The 26422-nt window shown below is 42.0% G+C and overlaps 7 protein-coding genes and 1 pseudogene across 8 annotated transcripts; 3 read left to right on the top strand and 5 right to left on the bottom strand.

The window, feature by feature from the left end:
• Nucleotides 1-479: 479 nt before the first annotated feature.
• On the bottom strand, nucleotides 480-791 carry LOC310855485 (histone H4; the record flags this gene model as incomplete). The annotated part of the gene is made up of 1 exon (XM_083760506.1): nucleotides 480-791. The coding sequence occupies one exon, from the start codon at nucleotides 789-791 to the stop codon at nucleotides 480-482; it is 312 nt and encodes a 103-aa protein (XP_083616632.1).
• Nucleotides 792-1778: 987 nt separating this feature from the next.
• Nucleotides 1779-2369, bottom strand: LOC310855738 (histone H1-like; the record flags this gene model as incomplete). Its single annotated transcript, XM_083760861.1, has 1 exon — nucleotides 1779-2369. One exon carries the CDS (start codon nucleotides 2367-2369, stop codon nucleotides 1779-1781), a length of 591 nt encoding a protein of 196 aa, XP_083616987.1.
• Nucleotides 2370-5055: 2686 nt separating this feature from the next.
• On the bottom strand, nucleotides 5056-5576 carry LOC310855740 (histone H3.2; the record flags this gene model as incomplete). Its single annotated transcript, XM_083760863.1, has 1 exon — nucleotides 5056-5576. Exon 1 carries the CDS (start codon nucleotides 5464-5466, stop codon nucleotides 5056-5058), a length of 411 nt encoding a protein of 136 aa, XP_083616989.1. The 5' UTR covers nucleotides 5467-5576.
• Nucleotides 5577-6316: 740 nt separating this feature from the next.
• Nucleotides 6317-7029, bottom strand: LOC310855734 (histone H1-like; the record flags this gene model as incomplete). The annotated part of the gene is made up of 1 exon (XM_083760857.1): nucleotides 6317-7029. The coding sequence occupies one exon, from the start codon at nucleotides 7027-7029 to the stop codon at nucleotides 6397-6399; it is 633 nt and encodes a 210-aa protein (XP_083616983.1). The 3' UTR covers nucleotides 6317-6396.
• Nucleotides 7030-14230: 7201 nt separating this feature from the next.
• LOC310855748 (histone H2B 1/2-like) lies at nucleotides 14231-14608 on the top strand (the record flags this gene model as incomplete). Its single annotated transcript, XM_083760870.1, has 1 exon — nucleotides 14231-14608. The coding sequence occupies one exon, from the start codon at nucleotides 14231-14233 to the stop codon at nucleotides 14606-14608; it is 378 nt and encodes a 125-aa protein (XP_083616996.1).
• A 732-nt stretch (nucleotides 14609-15340) lies between these two features.
• On the bottom strand, nucleotides 15341-15724 carry LOC310855744 (histone H2A-like; the record flags this gene model as incomplete). Its single annotated transcript, XM_083760866.1, has 1 exon — nucleotides 15341-15724. One exon carries the CDS (start codon nucleotides 15722-15724, stop codon nucleotides 15341-15343), a length of 384 nt encoding a protein of 127 aa, XP_083616992.1.
• A 901-nt stretch (nucleotides 15725-16625) lies between these two features.
• Nucleotides 16626-17036, top strand: LOC310855743 (histone H3.2-like; annotated as a pseudogene). The gene has a single exon. The product of its transcript is annotated as a histone H3.2-like (transcript).
• Nucleotides 17037-19916: 2880 nt separating this feature from the next.
• LOC310855737 (histone H1-like) lies at nucleotides 19917-20542 on the top strand (the record flags this gene model as incomplete). The annotated part of the gene is made up of 1 exon (XM_083760860.1): nucleotides 19917-20542. Exon 1 carries the CDS (start codon nucleotides 19937-19939, stop codon nucleotides 20540-20542), a length of 606 nt encoding a protein of 201 aa, XP_083616986.1. The 5' UTR covers nucleotides 19917-19936.
• Between the last annotated feature and the right edge of the window lie 5880 nt (nucleotides 20543-26422).

The following is a 26422-nucleotide window of genomic DNA, read 5'->3' as shown; positions in this document are numbered from 1 at the left end:
ATTTTTCAAACACAGTTCTTATATGAAGCAATCTAAAAATCATCCTATGGCGATTTCAATGCAACTAAACAAATACATGAACCTGGGGACTGACGCCCTCTACTGAAAGTGACGTCAGACTTCGGTGCTCTATGGGTGTGTGTGTGTGTGTGTGTGTGTGTGTGTGTGTGTGTGTGTGTGTGTGTGTGTGTGTGTGTGTGTGTGTGTGTGTGTGTGTGTGTGTGTGTGTGTGTGTGTGTGTGTGTGTGTGTGTGTGTGGTTTAACAGCACGCAAACCCATTCATTAAAGGCCAGAGGATTTGTGTCAGTTTCAACCTTATTCTAAAGTTGTTCAACAAGTCTTTTGTGGTATAGGCTCCACAACAAAGTGTCTCACCACTGGCTCTCAATAAAGTATAAAATGAGGTAATAGTCTTTAAAGAAGTTGTGGGCGGCTCTTAAAAGAGCCTTTGGGTTGTTGGTAGATCAAGTCAGCGTTATTAACCTCCGAATCCGTACAGAGTGCGTCCCTGTCTCTTCAGAGCATATACAACATCCATGGCGGTCACGGTCTTTCTCTTGGCGTGCTCGGTGTAAGTGACGGCGTCACGGATCACGTTCTCCAGGAACACCTTGAGGACACCGCGGGTCTCCTCGTAGATCAGACCGGAGATACGCTTCACGCCGCCACGGCGAGCCAGACGGCGGATAGCGGGCTTGGTGATTCCCTGGATGTTATCACGAAGCACCTTGCGATGGCGCTTGGCGCCTCCCTTTCCAAGTCCCTTGCCTCCTTTTCCTCGGCCTGACATTTTTTGAGTTCAGCTGTAGTTGCAGTTAGAAAACTGAGTGATTTGAAAGCTCAGCGCCGTGCCCTTTTATTTGTGTTCTGAGGACGTAAGGGAGGACATACAGAGCGAGCTGTGGGCTGCGTGGGCGTTACTAACTCCGCCCCCCACAACACACACGCGCGCTCGCGCACACACACACACACACACACACACACACACACACACACACACACACACTGTAGCTACTGTAGCTTTATCGCATTATTTGTATTTTTGTATTATTTTTTTCAGTGACTAAATCCACATTAGGGCAGCCGGGGTTGTGGGTGGGAAATTTGGTATATATATTTTTTTGTATTGGTCTTAATGAATACACTTGCTGACCGGCTGTCGGTATTGAGCAATTGTCCATATGTGACCATACCATTGACATCCTGTATAAGGCAAACATGTCAAACTTTCATTATGCTATGTATGCTATGTATTATGACTACCCTTCCGAACATTTGCACTGGGTCATATTTATTTATACATTTCATGACTTCATGTCTTGCTTATTTTTGTAACTAGGCATTGTGCAACTTAAATTGCACAATGAGATAATTCTGATGATGTAAAGGTGGACACATTATCTGTTTTTACTATTACATTTTAAATGGCATTACTGAATATAAATGTTATTTTGAAAAAAACACTGAACCAAAATCCAAGGCAAAGTGGATTAAAAAATTGTCAATATTCATAGGGATGAGGATATTTGCAAGAATCCATAACTAATAAAATAGGTGTCAGGGGTGAAAAGTTTGGGAGAACATCAGCATAAATAGCAGAATTGTAAATACATTTAGAATTGTAAATCCTTATGCTCATTATAAAAAGCAGGAACCTTTTAAACTGGTTATTATTCCAGTGATAATTACATAAACAGTAAAGATAGGATACTCTTATAAAACAATGTGGTTGGCTCTTAAAAGAGCCTTTTTTGGGTATAAAGATGGAGCAGGCAGTTTACTTCTTTTTGGGAGGTGCCTTCTTTGATGCTTTAGCAAGCTTCTTGGCTGGAACTTTCTTGGCTGCTGCGGGCTTCTTAGCCACTTTCTTGGGGCTCATGGTGGCCTTCTTCGGGCTTTTAGCTGATACTTTCTTGGCGGCTGGCTTCTTGGGTGATTTATTTGTGGCTGAGGGCTTCTTTGCTGACACCTTCCTGGGCTTCTTAGCCGCTACGGGTTTCTTGGTTGCAGCAGGCTTCTTTGCTTTAACTGCTTTCTTAGCAGGAGGTTTCTTTACGTTCACCGCTTCTGAACTCTTGTTCATTTTGAAAGAGCCGGACGCACCGGTACCTTTGAGCTGGTTCAGGGTGCCTTTAGCGACCAGGCTCCTGACGGCGATCTTAACGCGGGCCTTGTTCTTCTCAACATCGTAGCCACCGGCAGTCAGAGCCTTCTTGACCGCAGCCAGGGACACACCGCTCCGCTCCTTGGAGGCGGACACGGCCTTGACAACCAGATCAGCGACGCTGGGACCGGTCTTCTTGGGTGCTGCCTTCTTTTTGGCGGCCTTGGCCGGTGACGGAGCTGGTGCTGGTGCGACTTCTGCCATTATTGTCTCAGATAGTAGGTTGCTGTTGTTCCTCAAGTAAACTCTCACAGAATGATGCTGAACGCTCTGAAGAGGGGCTGGACTTAAACACCACATGAGAACCATGTAGAGTCAACACACACAGGCCCTCTTCTCTCTTGTGCCACTTGTGTTTTCTCCTCGATTAAAACAAGTTATAACAAAATACTGTGTAGATTATTTAATGCGTCAAATACCTGACCAGTTAATACACACATGTGCCTTTCTGTCATGAATATATCTAAGATGAAAGCAGTTCATTCCTTTTTAGTAATAACCTCAAAACATCACCCTTCTACAGTCAGAGCACAGTGTTGCCTCTGTCATTTTGCTTCTAACATAGTCTAAAGTAACTATGTTGTAATAACAACAATACTCACAATCAATTTAGTAGACATTCCTGGTGACGCGATACCATAAACTATACTTTTGTTATGTCATCCATTTTGCTATAAATATAATGTTTTCTGACCGCAGTAAACACACTCCTGTTCAAGGAAAGCATGATGGTGGAGTTGATCTCAAATTCCAATGACAGAATGCCATTTGTTGGGAAAATTTTGGACAAATGACTCACTGTGATCAGAAAACTAAGCGTGTTTAAATCTACAATCAATTGTATCTGTATATTTGATTATGGAGAAAACACACATCTAGGTAGGCCTAAATACTTCATGATGCAATGTGTCATGCTGCAAAACATTTCATGATTAACTCATCATTGGGCTCTAAATAAAACCAGTAAGACGCATGAGGGCGAGAAGCTAAAGGGCGAGGTTGCGTGCACGCATTTGCCTTGTTGATGGCAGACTGCTGGGAGAGCGCTGGTGCTTTGGCATGGACGGTCAGATCAACATGGAATGAATTCTGTAGTGGCCATAAAATGTCTTGAGTGTACAGGGTTTGATCAACATAATGGAATGTCAGAACAGGTCAGCTCCATACAGTATATGGAGATCTAAAGGGTGATAGCGGGGACATTCTCTTGAGTGTACAGGGTTTGATGAGGGCCCAGGGCCGGGCCTTAATTTTCAGTCCTGTTGAGTTTTTGCAGGCTGCTGGGCTCGACTGCACTAATAATTTTGGGCCAGGTCCGTCTAGAGTTTGAATAGTCTATAATCTAGTCTATAATAACGACACAATTCAATTCATTTCAAATGAGCTTTACATTGTGTTTGCATTGCCAAAGCAAGTGTCAAAATCAAATTAAAATGGGAAAAGTATACATTTGGAGGGGGTACAGCATTTTGCAAACAGAGATATACATTGCAACGTTATATACATGTTATACAGGGTATAAAGCTTTTGTGGTCATTTTGGTACAAATAGCAGCATTTTCTTGCAAAAAAAAGCTGAATGCCGGCAGCCGGTGAGCATGTATACATACATCATGGATGTATGTATACAATATTTTAGGCCAATAAAAAAAATACTATATACCAAATGTCCCTTTTTAAACAAAAGAAGCCTGTCAGCTTTTGGACTACATGATAAAACCTGGCACACTATATTGCAAGAAAGGTCTTTGAAATGCCACGCACCAACATTGTGTACCAAACCCAGTTATGTTAGCTCATGTATTGATGTCACATTTGTTTTACAAATATATTTTGGTATGAATAAGAAATAAGGATAAGAAAATGAGTTACACATGGGTACATTGACACTGAGGATTTGACTGTGGCACATGTGTGTTAGAGTTAGACAATACATTTAGCACACTTTGAATACCCCCACAAATACTAGAAACATGCTCAACCCCCACCTTGAGAAGCCACTGATAGTTATGTAGATTAGATTTACACCAAAACTCTACACTTGCTTTGTACAGCACTACACCAGAGGTAGCCCTACTGATTTTAACCCCTGCCATTTTTACAGCAATATGGGAAAATCATCTTTCCTATATTCTGCAGCACTACAGTGGAATGACTTGCCTCAAGCTGATCTGTTCCTTAGAAAACTTTAAATGCACATTAAAAAGATGGTTGGCTGATAAACATGACGTAATATTTTAATCTATCCACAGTTTAGATTATAATAGGTTAAAAATAAAAACACGAAAAACCCAAACAATATAAAATAGATTTTGTCTTGTTTCTTGTTATCTTTGTTTCCTGCCCCCTTCCCCAACAGGAACAGGGTCAGGGAAAAATACAAATGGTATTCTGTTTTAATCCCCTTTCCCCCAAAAGGACCACAACGGATGAATGTAGTTAGGCTATATATAATTATGTAGATTCGATTTACACCAAAACTCTCTACACTTGCCTTGTACAGAAGCATCATTCAACACAATGGAACAATGACACCTCTCCACCACAAGGTGGAGCTGAATGTCTAAGTAATTTAAATAATTTGCATGTTGATCACATTTAAACCGTAGTTTAATTGTTATACATTATTAAAAGTAGGACAACTTCTTAAATTAAAGCATAGAATATAAACGCACGATTTAAATTTCAGCTCGTGCAAAACAAATGAAAGGCATCCAACTAGGCTATGCGTAGATATTTCGGACACGCATTAGTTGAAGCAAATTCAGCAGTTTCTGGCTTTTTGTCACGTGAGTTGAACGTGCATGAGTAGTGTACAAAGGAATAATTTCTCTTAAAATAACACATCTGGTGGCTCTTAAAAGAGCCGTTTTGGGGTTGACAGTGATAGTTTAAGCACGTTCTCCACGGATTCGACGGGCCAGCTGGATGTCTTTGGGCATGATGGTCACCCTCTTGGCGTGGATGGCGCACAAGTTGGTGTCCTCAAACAGACCGACCAGATAAGCCTCGGCAGACTCCTGGAGAGCCATGACGGCGGAGCTCTGGAAGCGCAGGTCGGTCTTGAAGTCCTGGGCGATTTCCCTCACGAGGCGCTGGAAGGGGAGCTTGCGGATCAGCAGCTCGGTGGATTTCTGGTAACGACGGATCTCCCTCAGAGCCACTGTACCGGGACGGTAACGGTGAGGCTTCTTCACTCCACCGGTTGCCGGCGCGCTCTTGCGAGCTGCCTTGGTGGCGAGCTGCTTCCTGGGCGCTTTGCCTCCGGTGGACTTACGAGCTGTCTGCTTAGTTCTTGCCATCTCTCTCTGTAAAGTTGTACTTGTAATAAAAAAATGAGCACAAGCTGCAGCCTTTTATGTCATCGGCTCTGACCTTCTCCGATTGGTCTTTGGTCAGAAACCTCCTTCTTTTGGAGGAGCCGCTCGCGCCACTAGTAGTGATTGGTGGGTATTTCATACACACTGAGCCCGCGCTCTCGTCCGTTTCTATGATTGGTGGGGCGTACAGCCGCACATAGACGTTTACAAAGTTGAACATATTAACATATTGAAATAATTGTAATATTTTAACAGTATTTTTTAACGTTTTTCCCGGATTTGTATACATACACAAATTGTGTTTAAAACATGCCTTCTCTCGTTCAATTTGGACTAGGCCACAAATTGCTCATGTTGTTTTATGCTGCACTGTTCCCCCTTATCATGGTTACTGGCTTGATTATGGGTGTTGGGATTGATGCGCTCAATTAATTGTAGGTTACAATTAATTCATATTGATCTTATGAAATCCCTATATAATATGAGTCACTTATGAAATAGACTAACCGGAAATACTTGTTAAGCAACAGCTGATTTCTTTATAAAAAATATTTAATAAACACGCCCAGACGCCCAGTAACGAACCAGCAAGAGCACTGATGCCGCCCTCGGCGCCCTGACTCTGTGTAAGCTTTTATTTATAAGATTATTCTTCACTTCAGTCGGTACATGATACCAAATAGAATAGAACTGCTGATTTATTTATTTCGGCTGGATGGTGTTGATTGAAGCATGTCTAATATAAATAAATAAACATGGGGCATAAGTAATGACATTATTTTGTCGAAGGTTCTGTTTCTCTAAACATATTTACATGGCAACTATATTAAATAAAGGAACTTTCTTTAAATGAAGTTGTGGGTGGCTCTTAAAAGAGCCTTTGTGGGGTAAAACAGGCTGTTGTGTGGATGTTTACTTCTTCTTGGCGGCTGACTTCTTGGGTTTCGCCGCCTTGGGCTTTGCTACCTTCTTTTCTGGGGCTTTCTTGGCGGCGGCGGGCTTCTTCACCTTCTTGGGACTCTTTGTGGCCTTCTTGGGACTCTTGGCTGCTGGTTTCTTTGCAGCGGCAGGTTTCTTTGCAGCTACAGGCTTCTTTGCCTTCTTTGGAGATTTCTTAGCGGCTGCGGGCTTCTTGGCCACTGCCTTCTTCGGAGACTTCTTTGCCGCGGTGGGTTTTTTGGCTGCAGGCTTCTTGGGTTTGACTGCTTTCTTCGCGGGTGTCTTTGCCTTCGGTGCTCCCTTGTTCATCTTGAAAGAGCCAGATGCTCCGGCACCTTTGGTCTGAACCAGGGTGCCTTTAGCGACCAGGCTCTTGACAGCGATCTTAACGCGGGCCTTGTTCTTCTCGACATCATAGCCGCCGGCAGCCAGAGCTTTCTTGACCGCAGCCAGGGAGACACCTTTCCGTTCCTTGGAGGCGGACACGGCCTTGACGACGAGCTCGGCGACGCTGGGGCCGGTCTTCTTGGGTCGGGGTGCTGCCTTCTTCTTGGCGGCTTTAGCCGGGGAGACGGCGGGAGGCGGAGCTGGAGCGACTTCTGCCATTTTGTAGTGGTTCGAGTTTCAGATGCACTGAACTAAATTCTGAGTAGAGAATGTTGTAAGAGGAGGAGGGGGTGGAACTTAAAGGATATGTGAGAACGATGTAGACTCAACCCACTAGTCTGTGCTGCAGAATACTGAGACAGTTGTGTTTTCTCTACAACTAAAACTAAATAAAATACATACAAAGAAATTGATTAAAGTCATACAAAAAATCGAGCAGATAGCAGACGAGTTTAGCGTCATAATCAAATCATGTGGAGCGTTGAGGAGTCATGTATTCTATTTAGGGATGTCTAAAACCTCACTTGTACACCTTTACATGTACAGTTGTTTGTCAACTTTCCTCTGTCATTTGTCTTTTAAAATAGTTTAAACATATTATACCCTGTTCCATATTTGCTGAAGAGCAAGCAGAGATGTCTGGGTTTGGAATAAAAGTAAAACTAGTCGTTTGTGGTGAAGATTTTTGTTTTTAATGTACAACTTTCCAGTGTCTGCAAACACAGCTGTTGGGACTTTATCTTACCCTGCTAAGCTCTTGTTTTGTGATGAGAAATCTGACATGTTTCAGGTAATTTCACACTCAAATGTATAATTTATATATATGCAATCCAATACTTTTGTGATTATATGTATCACAAAACATGACAGGTCAATAAAATGTAAAATAGATGAAACACCACACATTTGCAGGCAACATATAGGCCTACATATATATATATATATACATACATACACAATAGGAGAGTAAACAAATTGAATGATGACACTTTGTTTGCCGCTTCTAAAATGTCTTACATTCCACTGGTTCTATTTTTATTTTCCCTCAAGAAAAATTGGAGTGTGGAATAGAGCTATTCATTTGAATTGAAATATAGACTTACCCTAAATGTTTATCATCATATATCCCTAGTCCCTAGTGAGACAATAGACCAGGCAGGCCGGAGAACATTATGCAGAAACAAAGACAGTGAGACACTATTTTAGCAGGACACTAGATCATCCATGCTTGAGTGTAGCCCCATATGTGCCCTCTCCCTACGCTCATTCGGTATCTCCGGAGCTACAGAATGAGCGTAGTGCTGAGGGAACATACTGGGCCTAGCTTGAGTGGCAAGGGAACTCAGATTAGAGTGGCAAAGCTTGTTTCTGCATCTCTACAAATATGTTATATATACAACTATGTGCCAAATAACACTACAACTCAAGTAAGCCAAGTAACATTAACACTGAAACCCAAATAGACCCCACACACACACAGTATGGCTGTATTAAAGTTACTTAGACATACAGTGTATGCAGCAGGGTTGTACAATCCGAAGTAGCTTTGAATCTATTGACACAGGTGACATCAGTAGCCTATGTTTACGCTACATTCAGAATCAGCACAATAGTTATACAATAGTTCTGTAGTTATGTTTATAACAACAGTGAAGACATTGCTTTAGATCAGTGGTTCTCAAAGTGTGTGTGTGTGTGTGTGTGTGTGTGTGTGTGTGTGTGTGTGTGTGTGTGTGTGTGTGTGTGTGTGTGTGTGTGTGTGTGTGTGTGTGTGTGTGTGTGTGTGTGTGTGTGTGTGTGTGTGTGTGTGTGTGTGCTCTGGTTTCTCTGGGTTTAAAGGACAACTTTAGTTTTTTTTCAACCAAGGTTCATGTTTTAGGTTATTATTAGAGAAACTAAAAGGTGAGTGTAAATTTTCTTTCATTTGCTGCTTTCTTTCGTTTTAGGGATTTTAGCTCTTTTTGACAGGGGGGCGGGGGCATTCAAGCATGGGGCTAAATATGTATTTTTTTTTACCAAATTTGATGGTGATTTATTTATTTATTATTTACTATAGTCCTAATAAACCCCAGGAAATTACATCTGGCCACAGAAGATCACATGATCTACTGAATGTGAAGGTATAGCCTACTGGGGGAAGGCTTATACTGTGTGTATAGGCTCAATATGTCAGTTTGTCACATTCAATAGAACCTGTGATCTTTTGTGGCCAGATGTAATTTCTTGGGGTTTATTAGGACTATAGTAAATAATAAAAAAATTCATATTTAGCCCCATGCTCGAATGCCCCCGCCCCCCTGTCAAAAACTGCTAAAATCCCCAAAACGAAATAAAGCAGCAAATGAAAGAAATTTAACACTCACCTTTTAGTTTCTTAAATAACAACCTAAAACATGGACCTTGGTTGAAAAAAACTAAAGTTGTCCTTTAACATTTAGTTCAGAAAGTGCAGGGACATGTATCTATAAGTATTTCCTTTTGGTCTTCACGTTAAAATCGTACATTGTGGTGTTTCAAAATGAACAAAAACAATCTTTGAAGCTTTTTTTTGTCATCAATGTTTTGATGCTAGTAAGAGTTTACCTTTTTGTTACACTGCTGTAGGTCTACCTTCATTTTGCAGATATTGTTCTGTGCCTTCCTGTCTGTACCTGCCTTGTCTAACCTTCTGATTTGTCAGTGTTTCCACCTGTGGCTTCTTAAGGCCTATTCATAGTCTGGATTTTCAGTGGTGAGGTGACCACCGCTCCGGTGGTGAGCTGACCACCGGAGCTGAAATAACGTTGAGCGGTGGTGAGTAAAAACAGAGAGAAGGGCTGGAGGCCTGGAGCGGTGGCGGTGGTTTGCTCTTCACCGCGGCTTGTGACGTCATGTTGTAGTTCGGTGGTCACCCCACCACCGTAAATCCAGACTATGTATGAGCCTTTAGTTCCCCAGCCTATCCCACTGTTGATTGTCAGTTGTCTTCACCTGTTATCCGTGTGTCTATATATAGGCCTTCTATTCTCCACTGTTTTGTCAGTTTTCTGTTGTTTTCTATTTCATGTGAAGTTACGGTTTACCAAATGCAGAGGTCTTAATCAGGATAAGCAAACTCAACTATTTGGGCATGTAATCAGCTTTGAGTGAAGAACCAAGGTTTGCAGTAGGTCTTATTGGGGGCGTTCTCTATGCTATTCATCACCCAAAGTGTGATGGGGTATGGACCAGATCCAGCTGGGAAAAAAATAAGAAAAAAAATAAAGAAAATCACACTTTACTTACTTTACTTTACTTGTGTGAAGTGAGTGGTGCTCTAATCATCAAACATCACATGCCATGCTCAGCCAATGGAATTGTCACTATGTGCTATACACACAAAGCTGGGTAAAGGAGTGGCTAGCTCTAGTCCAGAGCTCTAAGGCCTTCATTAGAGCTCTGCTACTCTTCTCTTCCTGTGCTCGCATGAAATACAGACCAGCCTCTCCTCAAGTTACGAAAATATAAAGAACGTTTTACTGCTTATGTATTTCCAATGCCGGAGCGGTTGCACAAAGACCCGCCCGGCAGCACTGTTTAATCCAATTTATTTCTGCGTGTATAAGTATTTTTTGTTGACAAAGTTGTAAATGTCAACAGTATATCCATAACATATATAAGCAAGCAGCACGCTATCACACAGTACACTAGTTCTGTCGTTCAATCATTTCATTATTATATTTTCACAATGACATTACCTGTTCACTCTATACTGTCATATGCATACTGCATCTGTCGCACAAATTATCAAAACATTAGAAGGTAGCGGGCCTATCAGATTGTGAAAATGTAATAATAATAATAATACAATTAAATACACTTTCAAAGACAAAAAAGGGGCGGCCTATTATTATTGTGTACAATTCAAAATACTTTGTCCAATTTACTTTACTAATAGCAAAATGGTTAACGGGTCACGTGGTTACATGGAGTTTTGCACAAGCATTATTGAAGTCTGGATCATCCCTACTGTGTGGCTCTGGAGTGGTAGTCCCCACTGGACATGGGTTCTCAGGTTGTGGGTTCTCATGTTCTTCTGGGTTCTGATGGTGGTCGATGCTCAGCTCACAGTGAATGTCGGTCCCAGCCTCACACACACAGAAGAGGAAGAGCAGCAAAGCTCCGCTGATGGTCTTCATCCTGACAGGCAGTGACTATAGTGATACTAATCCTGCACACATACGTTTTATACCCCCCCACCTCTAGATTAGTACAGCAGATAATAGGAACAATCTTTCACTCGGTGATACAAGCGTGAAATTTGGCATGAACATGCCTCTGGGTCACCTCTTTAATTTTTTAAACCGAGCCAACGCAAATTCCAAAATGGCGGTCATTTTTCAAGATGGCCGCCAAATAAAAGAAAACTTTTGTGGCGGTTCTGGACAACCGTGGGTGCGGCCGACTCGAGACCGGGCACTGCACTCCCTGTGGGTGTGTGGAACGTGTGTGTCGAATTTGAAGTCGGTGGGGCGAACGGTTCTCGGGTTACGTGGATTACAGATGTACACACGCACACAAAAATCGTGAAATATAGAAGATCATTGGAACGGTTGTTCGCTTGGTGATACAAGCGTGAAATTTGGCATGAACATTTCTCTGGGTCACCTCTTTAACTTTTTTAACCGAGCCATCCAAGAATCCAATATGGCGGTGCTATTTCAAGATGGCCGCCACATCTAAATGTTAGCCTATGTCTACATTTCTTAAAAAATTTAGGAAAAAATTCACCATTATAGATGGATAGATAGATAGTTTTTTTTATTTTTTTGTTATTTTTTTAATATATATTTTTATTCTTTATATTATTATTTTTTATTTTTTTGTTATTTTTGTTATTTTTCATACTGAAGTGGCTAGAGCCATATTGTGAGAGAATCTTTCACAAGGTTATACAAGCGTGAAATTTGGCATGAACATGCCTCTGGGTCACCTCTTTAACTTTTTTTAACCGAGCCAGCGAAAAAACCAATATGGCGGTCATTTTTCAAGATGGCCGCCAAATAAAAAAGGCCTTTTGTGGCAGTTCTGGACAACCGTGGGTGCGGCCGACTCGAGACCGGGCACTGCACTCCCTGTGGGTGTGTGGAACGTGTGTGTCGAATTTGAAGTCGGTGGGGCGAACGGTTCTCGGGTTACGTGGATTACAGATGTACACACGCACACAAAAATCGTGAAAAATAGAAGATCATTGGAACGGTTGTTCGCTTGGTGATACAAGCGTGACATTTGGCATGAACATGCCTCTGGGTCACCTCTTTAACTTTTTTAACCGAGCCATCCAAGAATCCAATATGGCGGTGCTATTTCAAGATGGCCGCCACATCTAAATGTTAGCCTATGTCTACATTTCTTACAAATTTTAGGAAAAAAATCACTTTTCATTATTCACTAATTCATTCAGAGATTTAGAGAGACTATAGATAACATTGTTGTTTTTTGTGGCTTTCACCTTTATTTATTTTTAATATTTTGTTTTATAGAGGGACAGACAGTAGGCTGACTGGAGATGGGGGGGGGCGGGGGTGACATGCAGTAAAGGCACATTGCCAGACTGGATTAGCAGCCAAGGTGCCTGAACCGCTGAGCCACAGCCCAGGCCACCCAGTGTCCTTCTGTTCACAGAGACATTCTCATCTTCCTCTGCATTCACCAATTCCTTAATACTTGCAGCCCTTCAGGTTCAATGAAAGGGAGGGAGGAATCTCCTTTCTCTTTGTCTGCTGCTACGCCAACTGATGGCCAGTTCTTGATTCTAAACAATGTTAAGCATGTATTCGACTAATGCAGTGGTTCTCAAAGTGGGGTCCAGGGACCCTCAGGGTGCCATTTTGAAGATCCGTTTTACAATGGGGTAATACATAAATTGCCCTCGCTCTGCGCACATTCGTATTATGAAAGGCATATCGGCCCGTGTTGAACGCACACACATATGGCATACGGCGTTCCTGAATATTTTAGCATTGTGGGAGTGTCCATATGTTAATTATTTTCGCTTTGCGCAATTTGCTATTAAGCCCCTTGACCTAAAAACACTCAGCGCATAACGATTAGACGTGGGTCTGACCACCTCATAAACATAATGTACTCTATAGACACAGCACTCTATAGTGTATAGTAATAGGTTAATTGATTGTACAGATATTCTACTATTTTCTCATCCTTGATAACTATTTTTATACACTAGACAGGAGAAACTGAATGTAATGAAGAATATTAGAGCTGATATTATTTTTACACAAGAATTGCGGCTAAAGACACTGGCTGTATTTTGCGTGTCTTAAGTACCAGGTCTTATTACCTAACTTGAGTAAACTAAAGACCTGGAGGCGTGATCAATGCTCTTTGGCCACTCAGAATAGCCAAATGGCATTGATCACGCCCCCAGGTCTTTAGTTTACTCAAGTTAGGTAATAAGACATGGTACTTAAGACACGCAAAATACAGCCCACTGGCTGATGTCAATACTGTCAGAGAGTACTGGTCCCATGGGTGGTCTGAATTTTCAATTGGTGGTGACCAGTGGGTATTTTGTTTAACACAAAAAATGTAACTATTCAAAGGAAACGCAAATTAATACCAGGCCGACTTCTTGTCTTAGACTGTATAGTACGAAAACAGAAAATGCGGCTTAATGTATATACAACCCCGCATCGATGCGACAAGATACAGCTTTTTAATAAGTTGAGAGAAGTTTTGTGTGGAGGGCAATGTACAATTCTGGCCGGTGATTTTAATACTAGAACAGATCTTAAAGATAGAATATCAACAACCCGTAGTAACATAGGCCTATATGATAGAGCAAGTAAAGTTTTGAAGGAAACCTGTGAATGTATTTGGTGTGATGTATTTATATGACGACAAGCAGCCTATTTTTGTATGTATTTCCAAGCTTTGCTATATGTACTGTGATGACTTGTAACTTGTGTAAATGTAATAAAATACCTGGACATGAGACCCACTCAGTTTATCATTATCTTACGTTGCAATATTCAGAATACAGTGTTTCCCTGTATAGTTAGGTAAAGTTAGCTTAAGTTGTGGCAAATTCATATGCAGATATAGATATACCTTTATAATGGGGAAATGTGGGTGTCATAGCGGCAATAGCAGTCATAAACACATTATGATAAAAAGGGGCTTTAAATTATACATTTACCATACATATTAATAATGTATAAAGGGGCTAGTATATTTAGACCCTCACAATGTTACAGGGACAATAGAGCACACGAGCGGAAAACATAATACAGAAAACAAAGACTTTTTGTGGCAGGATCAGCCAATCAGATGCTAGGAGTCCCACGCTTCATTTGTATGGGCTCTGTATAAATAGTGGTACGAGATCGTCCTCTTACACATTCTTCACTGCAACTGAACTATTCTATTGAATACAAGCACGATGCCTGAAGTAGCAAAGCCAGCGCCCAAGAAGGGCTCCAAGAAGGGCGCAGTCACCAAGACCGCCACGAAGGGCGGCAAGAAGCGCAGAAAGGGCAGGAAAGAGAGCTATGCCATCTACATCTACAAGGTCCTGAAGCAGGTCCACCCTGACACCGGTGTCTCTTCCAAGGCCATGGGCATCATGAACTCCTTCGTCAACGACATCTTTGAGCGCATCGCCGGTGAAGCCTCCAAACTGGCTAACTACAACAAGCGCCGCACCATCTCATCCAGGGAGATTCAGACCGCCGTCCGCCTGCTGCTCCCCGGTGAGCTGGCCAAGCACGCCGTGTCTGAAGGCACCAAGGCTGTGACCAAGTACACCAGCTCCAAGTAAACTGTTCTGTCTGCTCTAAACACAACGGTCCTTTTAAGGACCACCCATATCTTCCAAGGAGAGTTTAACCAAATATGTATATAATTAACATGGCCATTGCAATGCATGTCGGCTAAACCACTACCAGTTAATGTGTAAATCCATAGTGCTCAGACATGTGTAGATAAATATTGTGGTTACACGCTGAAAGAAAATTACTAGATATCATGTAAGAATTACACGAACAGCATAAGGAGCATAAATGTACATTAGACATTATGTAGAATATAGCGGGGAAATAATGCATTAACTACAATGAAGCCGTGTGGGTTCATTACACTTTTTCCATTCCAACTGAAGAAATTCAGCAATAAGTGCTCAGACATGTGTAGATACGTCTTAAAGTATTAATATTGTGGTTACATGCTGATTACTAGATATCATGCAAGCATTAAAGAACAGCATTTGGAGCATAATGTACATAGACATTTAGGACCTCATGTAGAATAGAGCGGGAAAATAATGCATTAACTACCACGAAGCAGTGTGGGTTCATTTCACTTTTTTCCCCATTCAAACTGAAGAAATTAGGCAATAATCCGCTGTGCCGTTATGATTGCAGACATCTGGATAAATATAAAGTTAAGGTGTAAAAGTGAGCATTTAGAATATTGGAAATTACTCTTATGTAGAAACAGTGGTTGGCTTTTAAAAGAGCCTTTGTGGGGGTTTGTTCAGTCGAGTTAAGTAGATTTATTTCTTGGCGGCTTTCTCGGTCTTCTTGGGCAACAGAACAGCCTGAATGTTGGGCAGCACACCGCCCTGAGCGATGGTCACTCCACCCAGCAGTTTGTTGAGCTCCTCGTCGTTGCGAACGGCCAGCTGGAGGTGACGGGGGATGATACGACTCTTCTTGTTGTCACGGGCAGCGTTTCCAGCCAACTCCAGGATCTCAGCGGTCAGATACTCGAGGACAGCCGCCAGATAGACCGGGGCGCCGGCACCGACTCTCTGGGCATAGTTGCCTTTACGCAGCAGCCTGTGGACGCGACCCACGGGGAACTGGAGCCCGGCACGGGATGAGCGGGTCTTAGCCTTCTGCCTGACCTTTCCTCCGGTCTTTCCTCGGCCACTCATTTTGTAGTAGGTTAGGTTTATTTATTTTCTAGAATAATAAGCACTCGAAGAAATATGCTGGAGTAGAGGCGTGCGAGACCTTTTATACATTCAACGTAGTACATTCTGTGTGTGCGGCTGTGCGCCCCACCAATCATAGAGACGGATGAGAGCGCGGGGGTGCTAGGGGTGTGATCGGTTCCTCCCAGTCAAAACTCTGACTCTTCCCAAAGACGGAGGTTCTTGACCACACGTCTCTCAGAGCAAGTGGGATAAAATATTATCCATGCAATATGACACTAAATGTAGTCTAGGCTAAATTTACATAAAGTATGTACATACAATTGGCGTTTAATTATGCTAATAATGATGCAGTTTAGGGCGGCAGGCAGTCAGCTTTAGGTGGGGTGGGGTCTGCTTGGTTCTTGCCATTTTTTCTCTCTTTAAACACGTTGTTGCAAAAAGGGAGCAAACTGCTGCATTCAAGTGCAAGGCACATTTTAGTTCATCATCATCATCACTTATGTGTGTCAAAAGCACACAAGTGTCCAAAGTTTGACCACATTCATATGTTGTGAGTGTTAATTATGTATTAAGAGTAAGACAAGATATGTCCCCATTGTTTTTAATTTGTAGATTTATTTATTTATTTGCGCTGTGTCATACAAGATAGAGCGATGCATTTTATTATTTTCGATATGCAGTGGAAACTACTATTCCATAGTATTTATTAGCTATTAAAGCAGCAACGTTTGTAAAAGTTTCCCTCCAATCGGTGCCAGTGATGCATGGTACCTCCCCAAACAAGGAGGTTCCTGACCACTGACTAATCAGAGGACGACGGCGTCTCCGAGGCGCTAATAAAAGGCAGTAGTTTACTCTTAGAAAAATATTCTACTACTCAGCTTTAATAGAAGAAGCTATGGCAAGAACTAAGCAGACAGCTCGTAAATCTACCGGCGGCAAAGCGCCCTGAAAGCAGCTCGCCACCAAGGCAGCTCGTAAGAGCGCGCCGGCAACCGGTGGAGTGAAGAAGCCTCACCGTTACCGTCCCGGTACAGTGGCTCTGAGGGAGATCCGTCGTTACCAGAAATCCACCGAGCTGCTCATCCGCAAGCTGCCCTTCCAGCGCCTGGTGCGGGAGATCGCCCAGGACTTCAAGACCGACCTGCGCTTCCAGAGCTCCGCCATCATGGCTCTCCAGGAGTCGGCCGAGGCTTATCTGGTCGGTCTGTTTGAGGACACCAACTTGTGCGCCATTCACGCCAAGAGGGTGACCATCATGCCCAAAGACATCCAGCTGGCCCGTCGTATCCGTGGAGAACGTGCTTAAACAAATCCGTCACTGTCACAACCCTAAAACGGCTCTTTTAAGAGCCACCGAATGTGTTATTTAAATATGTTATTCCCCTACATGTATACATTCCCGAGGCATACTATTTTACGCAATAAGTACTTTAAAATCAGTCTACACTGGCAGTTACATGCACAAAAAACTAAACAAGTATTCCTATCCTCAATTGACCAAACTTCATTCGGAATATAACTGGATTATAGAGAGATCCCATAACCGTTATACCTTAAGAAATGAATAACCGAGAAACACTAACGGCTGTTATCTGATCAAATAAAAAAATAAGTACAGTCCCTGCAACCACACACGGCCTCCACCCATAACTAAAAAACATAGATTCCATACACTGAAATTGGCAATGGCAATTCGCTGATGGGTTTGCAAAAGCGCATTTTATTATGGGGAAAAAATAACTGGTGTATTTGTATTTTTCGAATGGGTAAAATAGTGCATTTCTACATGGGCATAAAGCACTATAGTCTACTAAACTAAGAATTAAGTGTGGTGATCTATACCGGAATGGAATATTATTCCAATCAAGGTGTTTACATGAGCATTTTTATTCTGATGACTGGAATGAATTAATTCCGAATGAAATATGAGACGTGGACAAAAGCTGTTTATAGGAGGGGCTCAAAAATCACACCCGTGTGAAGTGAGGGGCACTCTTATCATCATACATCATCTCATTCTGGCCAATCACAATTCATGTCCTCGTCTTCAACACAAACACTCAGAACTGGCCATTCATTGTCAATGGCATTTCATGTTTGTATTGGGACAATGATGTAAAACTGGCCATTCATTGTCAATGACATTTCATGTTTGTGTTAGGACAAAGTTTGTGTTTACACATGCACACCAAAGTCTTTGACATCCCCTCAAAAAACAACAACACTGCAAGTCTGTGACTATGTGTGATTGTGTAGATCTGCTTTTCTTAAAACAATTTGGTATATGGTTAAAGTGATGTTGGTGCTGTTTATCAGCATTGCTAGGGGGGAAAAGTACATCCTGACCCAAATAATCACAACCTTTCAGACTCATTTTATGTTGAACTGGCACAATACTGGAGAAAGAAAAGAGTTTGATCTGGCACATCACTGCATTCATTCCATAATGTTAACTTGAGTCCAGCTGTGTGAGGCTCCATGACCATAACCAAGCTTGTCTCAAAGTCGCCTCACCTAAATATGCACTGCCACCTCTGTCATGAAGTCATCCATTACTACTATCACTGTTGAGAATGGGTTACATATAAGTAGTTCTGGCCTCATTGATCATGAAACTTATCTGAATAAATATTGAAAGTGTGGGTGGCTCTGAAAAGAATACATATGAAGTAGTGTCCATAAAATACATTCTAGTCTCCATGTTGTCAATAATGTGACACTACAACAAATACTTTTGTATTAATACAAAGGTATAGTCTACTGTACACCAGTTTAAGTTAAGTAATTCATGCCAAAATACAACATCATGTTCCAAAGTCACATTTGTCTGCCTACATCATCACATTATTGTTAGTGGTAATGCATGGAAGGAGTGTAGGCATATCAGTGAAAGTGTATGTGTGCCATAACCAAATACATATAGCCTACATGCACAATTACATGCAGTTGATTGAAGATGAAAACACGTGTCGTTTTCTGTATTTTGATACCAATATGTTTTTGACCACAAATTGACCAAGTGTTACAACCTCTGTCATTGGAAGTTGGTATCAACTCCACCATGCTGTTCTCAACTGGAGTGTGTTTACTTGTGTCAGAAAACCTTCTGTTTGTAGGAAAACGGAAGACAAAACAAAAGTATAGTTTATGTTGTTGCGTCGCCATGCATGTCTGCTAAGACGAGTTTGAGTATCATTGCTCATTTATCGTAGTTGTCTCCACCAGGCCGAAGGCATGTGGGGAGAGTATGTTTTGCACTCCGTCCGTCCGCGTGTCCGTCCGTCCGTCCGTCCGTCCGTGTGTCCGTGTGTCCGTGAACAGCTAATCTCGGCCACCGTTAACCCGGTCGATGCCATATTTTGCACACACACTCCCTGGATGCCAACCATGAACCTCTGCCCCAAACTTTCCAGAACGGCCTGTTATAGCGCCACCAGGAGGCCGCTTTGTGCAAAACAAGTTTTTGCACAGTACACCTACAGATTTTGTCCAAACATCACGCAAATTGGTACACAGTCTCTCTAGAGCCATTCAACGAAACGGGTCTTTCAGATTTATCAGACTCCATCCTGATTGGTTAAGATTGGCTTCCAAAGTTCACAGGAGTGCTCAGTTTCAAACAAAATGCTGCAAATCATGAACACATCGCGTGATTTCCGTGAAATTGTGCACCCACATTCCCACTAGGCCGAGGACGAAATGCCACATGAACAATTTCAACTCAGCCTCAAGGTGGCGCTATAACTGGCCGAAAAGTGTTTTTACCTCTAACTGCACGGATCTGTGGATAACCTGGTGGAGACCTGTGCCCGGAAGGGCACTTTTTCTAGTTTAAAATGTTTTAGAAGTCAAATGATCTAGTAAACGATGGTGTCGGACTGTGGAAGGCTGGTGTTTTTATCATATAACTTAAAAACTAGAGTGCCGTTTTAATCTCAGATGTATTAATGTAAAAAAGGAGCATGTGTGTTAACTGGTCAGCTCTTTGTTGCATTACATAATATACCCAGTAGATAGTTACATGATGTTTTAATCGAGGAGAAAACACAAAAGTGTCACATTAAGATACTACAGTAGAGCTGCTGTGTGTGTTGAGTCTACATGGTTCTCGTGTGGTGTTTAAGTCCAGCCCCTTCAGAGCGTTCAGCATCACACTGTGGGAGTTTACTTTCGAGAAGGAACAGCAATCTACTATCCGAGAGAATAATGGCAGAAGTCGCTCCAGCACCAGCTCCGGCCAAGGCCTCCAAGAAGAAGGCAGCACCCCGACCCAAGAAGACCGGCCCCAGTGTCGCTGAGCTGGTCGTCGAGGCCGTGTCCGCCTCCAAGGAGCGGAGCGGTGTCTCTCTCGCTGCGGTCAAGAAGGCTCTGGCTGCCGGCGGCTACGATGTGGAGAAGAACAAGGTCCGCGTAAAGACCGCCGTCAAGAGCCTGGTCACCAAAGGCACCCTGGTCCAGCTCAAAGGCACCGGCGCGTCTGGCTCCTTCAAGATTAACAAGGCAGAAGCAGTTAAGGTAAAGAAACCTGCTGCTAAGAAAGCAGTCAAAGCAAAGAAGCCCGCTGCAGCCAAGAAACCCGCAGCGGCTAAGAAATCACCTAAGAAGGCGGCAGCAAAGAAGCCTGTAGCCGCCAAGAAATCGCCCAAGAAAGCCAAGAAGCCTGCCGCCAAGAAAGTAGTAGCTAAAAGCCCGAAGAAGGCCACCAAGAGCCCCAAGAAAGTGGCTAAGAAGCCCGCAGCAGCCAAGAAGGCTCCAGCCAAGAAGGTTGCCAAACCCAAAGCAGCAAAGAAGGCAGCGCCCAAAAAGAAGTAAACCGTCTGCTCTATTTTATACCCACAAAAGGCTCTTTTAAGAGCCAACCACATTATTTTATAAGAGTATCCTATCTTCACTATAATGATGATCATGTGAGCACCAGGCAGTTTATACCTGTGTGAATGAATGAATTAATATTTTATTTTCGTGTCCAGACCAATTAACCCATTCCACATGTGTTAGTCAAACACCACCAATTCAGTTCTAATCCGGCATTTCTCTTCACACCTAATTTTGCTAAACCATGAATCAGTTTGGTTCAAATCAACATTGAATAGTGGACAATTGACATTAGTTCCAAATCATAAAGGCCTACATTATCGAGAGTAGGCCTACCCTAAAGCATAGGAAAATAAGTCATGGAATGTTATTTATGCCTTCCAAGGCTTTTTACAAATGTTTACATATAAAGTATTGTATCAGGCTCTTGCATGATAATAATGATATTATTTAATATTTAATAATGATATCTCAAACTTATGTAGCGCTTTTCTGAGTAATGAGTACCCAAATATACTTTACACATGAGGTGCAAGAAGAAGCAACATGTAAAATCAACTTTATTAGGGAGTTAAAAAGAAGCAGAATAATGCCAATAAAAACAGGGAAAGCAATATTGGAGTGGCAAAAATATTGACAAAAAACAACAGCAATTATATGATTAAACAGTTGAATAGCAATTACTGTAAAAACAAATGGGTGACGTGAACACGGGGAGGAGTGTGGGTGGGGGGAGGGTGCACATTGGCAACGCCCACGAAGCTCTCTCTGTGCGTGCCTGTCCTCCCTTACGTCCTCAGATCACACATAAAAAGGCAAGGCTCTGAGCTCTCAAATCACTCAGTTTTCTAACTGCAACTACAGCTGAACTAAAAATGTCAGGGCGAGGAAATAAATCTAAAAATAGGCAAATAAAACTGATGAGGATAATGATAAACTAACTGAAATGGAATCTGAATTGGCCAAATTAAATGATGTCTCCCAGGGCCTCCGCCTACAGGCAGGCATGGGTGACACAAATGCGTCCAGCAATGCACTTTGTCTTATAAATATGCATAAAAAGAAACTCCAAAGTAAACATGTCAGCGCGATTTTAAATGAAAATGGTGATATGGTAGAAGATGAGAGGATGAAAAGAGAAACTGTTAGGAAGCTTTGTGAAAAAATGTACCAGAAAACTACGATTGATGAATATAAATTGCATGCTTTCCTTGATTCCGTTGATTTGAGGGAGGTTGGCCGTAACTCTACGGGTGGGGAAATCACCAATCAGGAGGTGAGGGACGCAATTGTCCAGTTGAGTAAGGGTAAATCCCCAGGCCCCGATGGCCTGCCTAATGAGTTATATCTCTCCTGCACAAACTAATTAGTACATATGCTAACCTCTGTATATAATGATGGGATCAAGGAAGGCAAAATGCATTCATCCTTCTACCATGGTGTTATATCGCTTATATATAAAAAAGGGTCATCATATAACTTAGATAATTGGAGACATGTTACATTAATGAATGTTGACTATAAAATACTTGCAAAAATAATATTTAATCGATTAAATACAGACTTGGAAAAACTTGTAGAAGTACAGAACAGAAGAACAGACATGTGCTATTAAGGGAAGGTTGATGTGGGATAACTTGGGTATTTTAAGGGATATAACAAGTGGGTATACAAATGAGGGTTTCTTTATTATAAGCTTAGATCAAAAAAAGGCTTTTGATTTTATATCCAGAGAGTATTTGTGGGAGGTCTTAAAGGTATACGGCTTTCATCATGATTTTATTAATTTGATCAAATTGTTGTACGCCCAGTCCACAGTGCAAGTTAATGTAAATGGTGTTCTAACAGAGACATTTGAAATTAAGAGGGGTGTAAAACAAGGGTGCCCCCTGTCCGCTGCACTTTATATTTTAGCTATTAATCCGTTATTGAACAAGATCAAGAATGATAAAAGACTCACAGGTATAAAAACTAGTGGTGGAGTGAGGGTCGTTGTTTTGGCCTATGCTGACGATATCACCATCATAATTAAAAACAAGAATGAATTAGACATTGTTCATGAGCACTTGGCACTTTACGAAGAGATCTCAGGTTCCAGATTAAACCATGATAAAACTGAAGGTGTCTGGTTCGGGAGGGGTGAGGCAAAGCCAAATCTAAATATAAAGGACACGGAAACAATGACAGTCCTCGGGGTAAAGTTTAGTAATAATGGCAGTTATGAAAAGAACTGGGATAATAAGGATAAAGAAATAAAGGAGGACTTAGAAAAATGGGAAAACAAATCTTGCTGTTATAGAACAAAGATTATAATTATTAAGACATATGTCTTGGCAAGACTGCTATTTTTGGCGACTATTTTTCCTCCCAAGGACCAGACACTGAAATACATAAATAAAACACTAGTCAATTTCTTATGGGGAACCACTAGGGAAGTTACAAAGAGAAACTTATTATATAAGAGTAGAAATAATGGAGGCCTTGGGGCTGTGGATTTAGGACTTAAACTGAAAATTTATTTTTGTAAAAATGTAGCAGCTGGCTTTAAAAGGAGGGCTATGTGGATATAGGGGAGGCTCTGAGCTGGACCAAAAAGAAGGGTCGGGCAAGAAGCTCTTTTCCGTATTTTAAAGATGTACGGTGATTTGATGTCAAACTCTGCACATTTAAATATTGACTGGACTGATATGACTAGTAAATGTATATATGGTAAGATATGTGATGACTTATATGGTGGCATTTTTCCCTACAAATATCTGGATGAAAATCAAAAGCGGGTGTATATTAAAAATATTAGTAGTAAAAATATCTCTGAAAAGAACAGAGACGTCATGTGGCTGGTCTCCGTGAGAAGACTAGCTGTACGAGCAGTTGTAAAATGGAGCTGCTTCGTTAGAACCATTAAATGCCCAATTTTAAATTGTGGTGCAGACGAGACAATTGAGCACCTGCTAGTGGACTGCCAAAGGTCTAGCTTTGTATGGGGGAAAATGCCACAAATTGGTTTTAAACTTAAGATCAACTATAATGCTGCCATGTATGGGGTGTTCGAGGAAAGAATGTCTGCTGTGGAACAAGATTTTTACTGGTATGTAATTTGCACTGTTGTAAACAAACTGTGGAAAACCAGGTGTGCCATGGTAATTCACCAGGAGGCCATCTCGGGAGAGGTGGTCTTCAAACAAATCCAAACAGAACTAAAAAGACAAAGAACTCTTGACGCACGAAAAAAGAAACTGACACCATGGCACCTATACTAACATTGTAAAAAAAAGAAAAAAAAAAAAAACACTTTTGTATTGAAATGCATTGATTTATATATATTTATATTTTTGTAACTTATGTGTATTTGTAATTTTGCATAAACTGTAAACCCTGAATAATTTTCAATAAAGTATATATATAAAGCGAAAAGGAGGAAGGAAAAGGAGGCGCCAAGCGTCATCGCAAGGTGCTTCGTGATAACATCCAGGGAATCACCAAGCCCGCTATCCGCCGTCTGGCTCGCCATGGCGGCGTGAAGCGTATCTCCGGTTTGATCTACGAGGAGACCCGCGGTGCCCTCAAGGTGTTCCTGGAGAACGTAATCCGTGACGCTGTCACCTACACCGAGCACGCCAAGAGAAAGACCGTGACCGCCATGGATGTTGTCTATGCTCTGAAGAGACAGGGACGCACTCTTAGTGGAGGATATTAATGACATGATCGTTCACTTTATGGTACAAGCACCAAATTTGGTACACAAGTGCTTCAGAACCTACTCTCTCAGAAAAGTACGTTGTCCACTTGATAAAACTAAATGGCCACCATTTTTCAAGATGGCCGCCAAATGAAAAGGGCCTTTTGTGGCGGTTCTGGACAACCGTGGGTCCGACCGACTCGAGACCGGGCACTGCACTCCCTGTGGGTGTGTGGAACGTGTGTGTCGAATTTGAAGTCGGTGGGGCGAACGGTTCTCGGGTTATGTGGATTACAGATGTACAGACACACACAGACTTGAATATATGTCAATGGGCAATGCCCATTGGGGTTTTTTTAGATGATGTGTAAGAAGAGAGAGATGTGATGTCAGGTGGTGTGGGCTAAGAAGTGGTCAGGGCTATTTGAGATTTAAGTGCAAAGAGAGATGGTGAGGGAGGGAGAAAATGATTTGTACCAATTGACCAGACAGTAGACAGTAGTGTAACAGGTTAAGGTGAGTATAGAGATGGAAATGTTCTAGCAAGAGAAGCCAATGTATTGAGAATATGGGACATAGTATGGGTCAGGAAATATTTGTGACAGAAGGCTACCAGTGAGAGGGAAGATGTATACGATGGTAGTGAGACCAGCCATGCCGTACGGTTGGAAACGGTGGCACTGATGAAAAGGAGGCACAGCTGGGGGTGGCAGAATTAAGGATGCTATGGTTCTCATTAGGAGTGAAAAGGAAGGACTTTATCAGAAATGACTGAATTAGAGGATCAGCCCAGGTTAGAAGGTTTGGGGATAAAGCAAGAGAGGTGAGGTTGAGATGGTTTAGACATGTGAAAAGGAGGGATGAGGGTACATTGGGAGAAGGATGCTGAAGATGTAGCTGCCAGGTAAGAGGATGGCCAAAGACGAGGTTTAAGGATGCTGTGAGAGATGACATGAAGGTCAGAGGAAGATGCAGAAAACAAAACCAAATGGGGTCCATGTGTGGTCCAGCCCTATGGAATGTAAAATTCAAGCATGTGCTAATGAAAAGTATTTAAAATATATAGTTTTGATGCTCATCCTAGATCCTACTACTATAGGGGATGCAAAGCAATATGTCCGTTTATCCGTCCGATTTCTCCTACCAAATCACTCCGTTAGCACACATCTCTCTATGCACAAAAAATGATGCATGCCACAGAAATCCATCTGCACTACATTGCATCCATGTCATATTTACTGTACAAATATTGCTTTTGTATGACATACTGTTATTGCACAACATTTCACTGTGACACAAATTACATTAACCGACCCCTCCCCTTTTCCCTGCACGTGCACACACACACACACACACACACACACACACACACACACACACACACACACACACACACACACACACACACACACACACACACACACACACACACACACACACACACACACGGTACTGTACAGTACACTATAGTATGTTACAGTACAGTATGGTAAAGTACAGTACGGTACAGTAACGTGCGGTACGGCATGGTACAGTATGATACCATAAAGTATGGTACAGTACAGTATGATGCCGTACAGTACAGTACAGTACGGTACGGTACAGTACAGTAAAGTACAGTACGGTACAGTATGGTACCATGCAGTACGGTACAGTACAGTACAGTACAGTACAGTACAGTACAGTACAGTACAGTACAGTACGGTACAGTATGATACCATACAGTAAGGTACAGTACGGTACAGTATGGTACCATGCAGTATGGTACAGTACAGTACAGTACGGTACAATATGGTACAGTATGATACCATACAGTAAGGTACGGTATGGTACGGTACACTGTACTGTACTGTACTGTACTGTACTGTACAGTACAGTATGGTACAGTATGATGCCCTACAGTGCCGTACAGTATTATACAGTAGTATGGTACAGTACATCACAAAGGTATAGCCAAATATATGCTGAAATGCAAAACCAGTCTAATTTTGGTGGCCATCTTGAAATATCACCGCCATATTGGATTTTTGGATGGCTCGGTTTAAAAAGTTAAAGAGTTGACCAAAGGAATGTTCACGGCAAATGTCACGCTTGTATCACCAAGCGAACAACCGTTCCAATGATCTGCTAATTGCACAAATTCTGTGTGTGTGTACGTCTGTAATCCACGTAACTCGAGAACCGTTCGCCCCACCGAC

This window comes from Protomyctophum parallelum, assembly GCF_964188405.1.
Source record: "Protomyctophum parallelum genome assembly, chromosome: 3".
NCBI classification, from domain to species: Eukaryota; Metazoa; Chordata; class Actinopteri; order Myctophiformes; family Myctophidae; genus Protomyctophum; species Protomyctophum parallelum.
The sequence above is the reverse complement of the archived record's forward strand: the minus strand, read 5'-3'. Positions and strand labels throughout refer to the sequence as shown.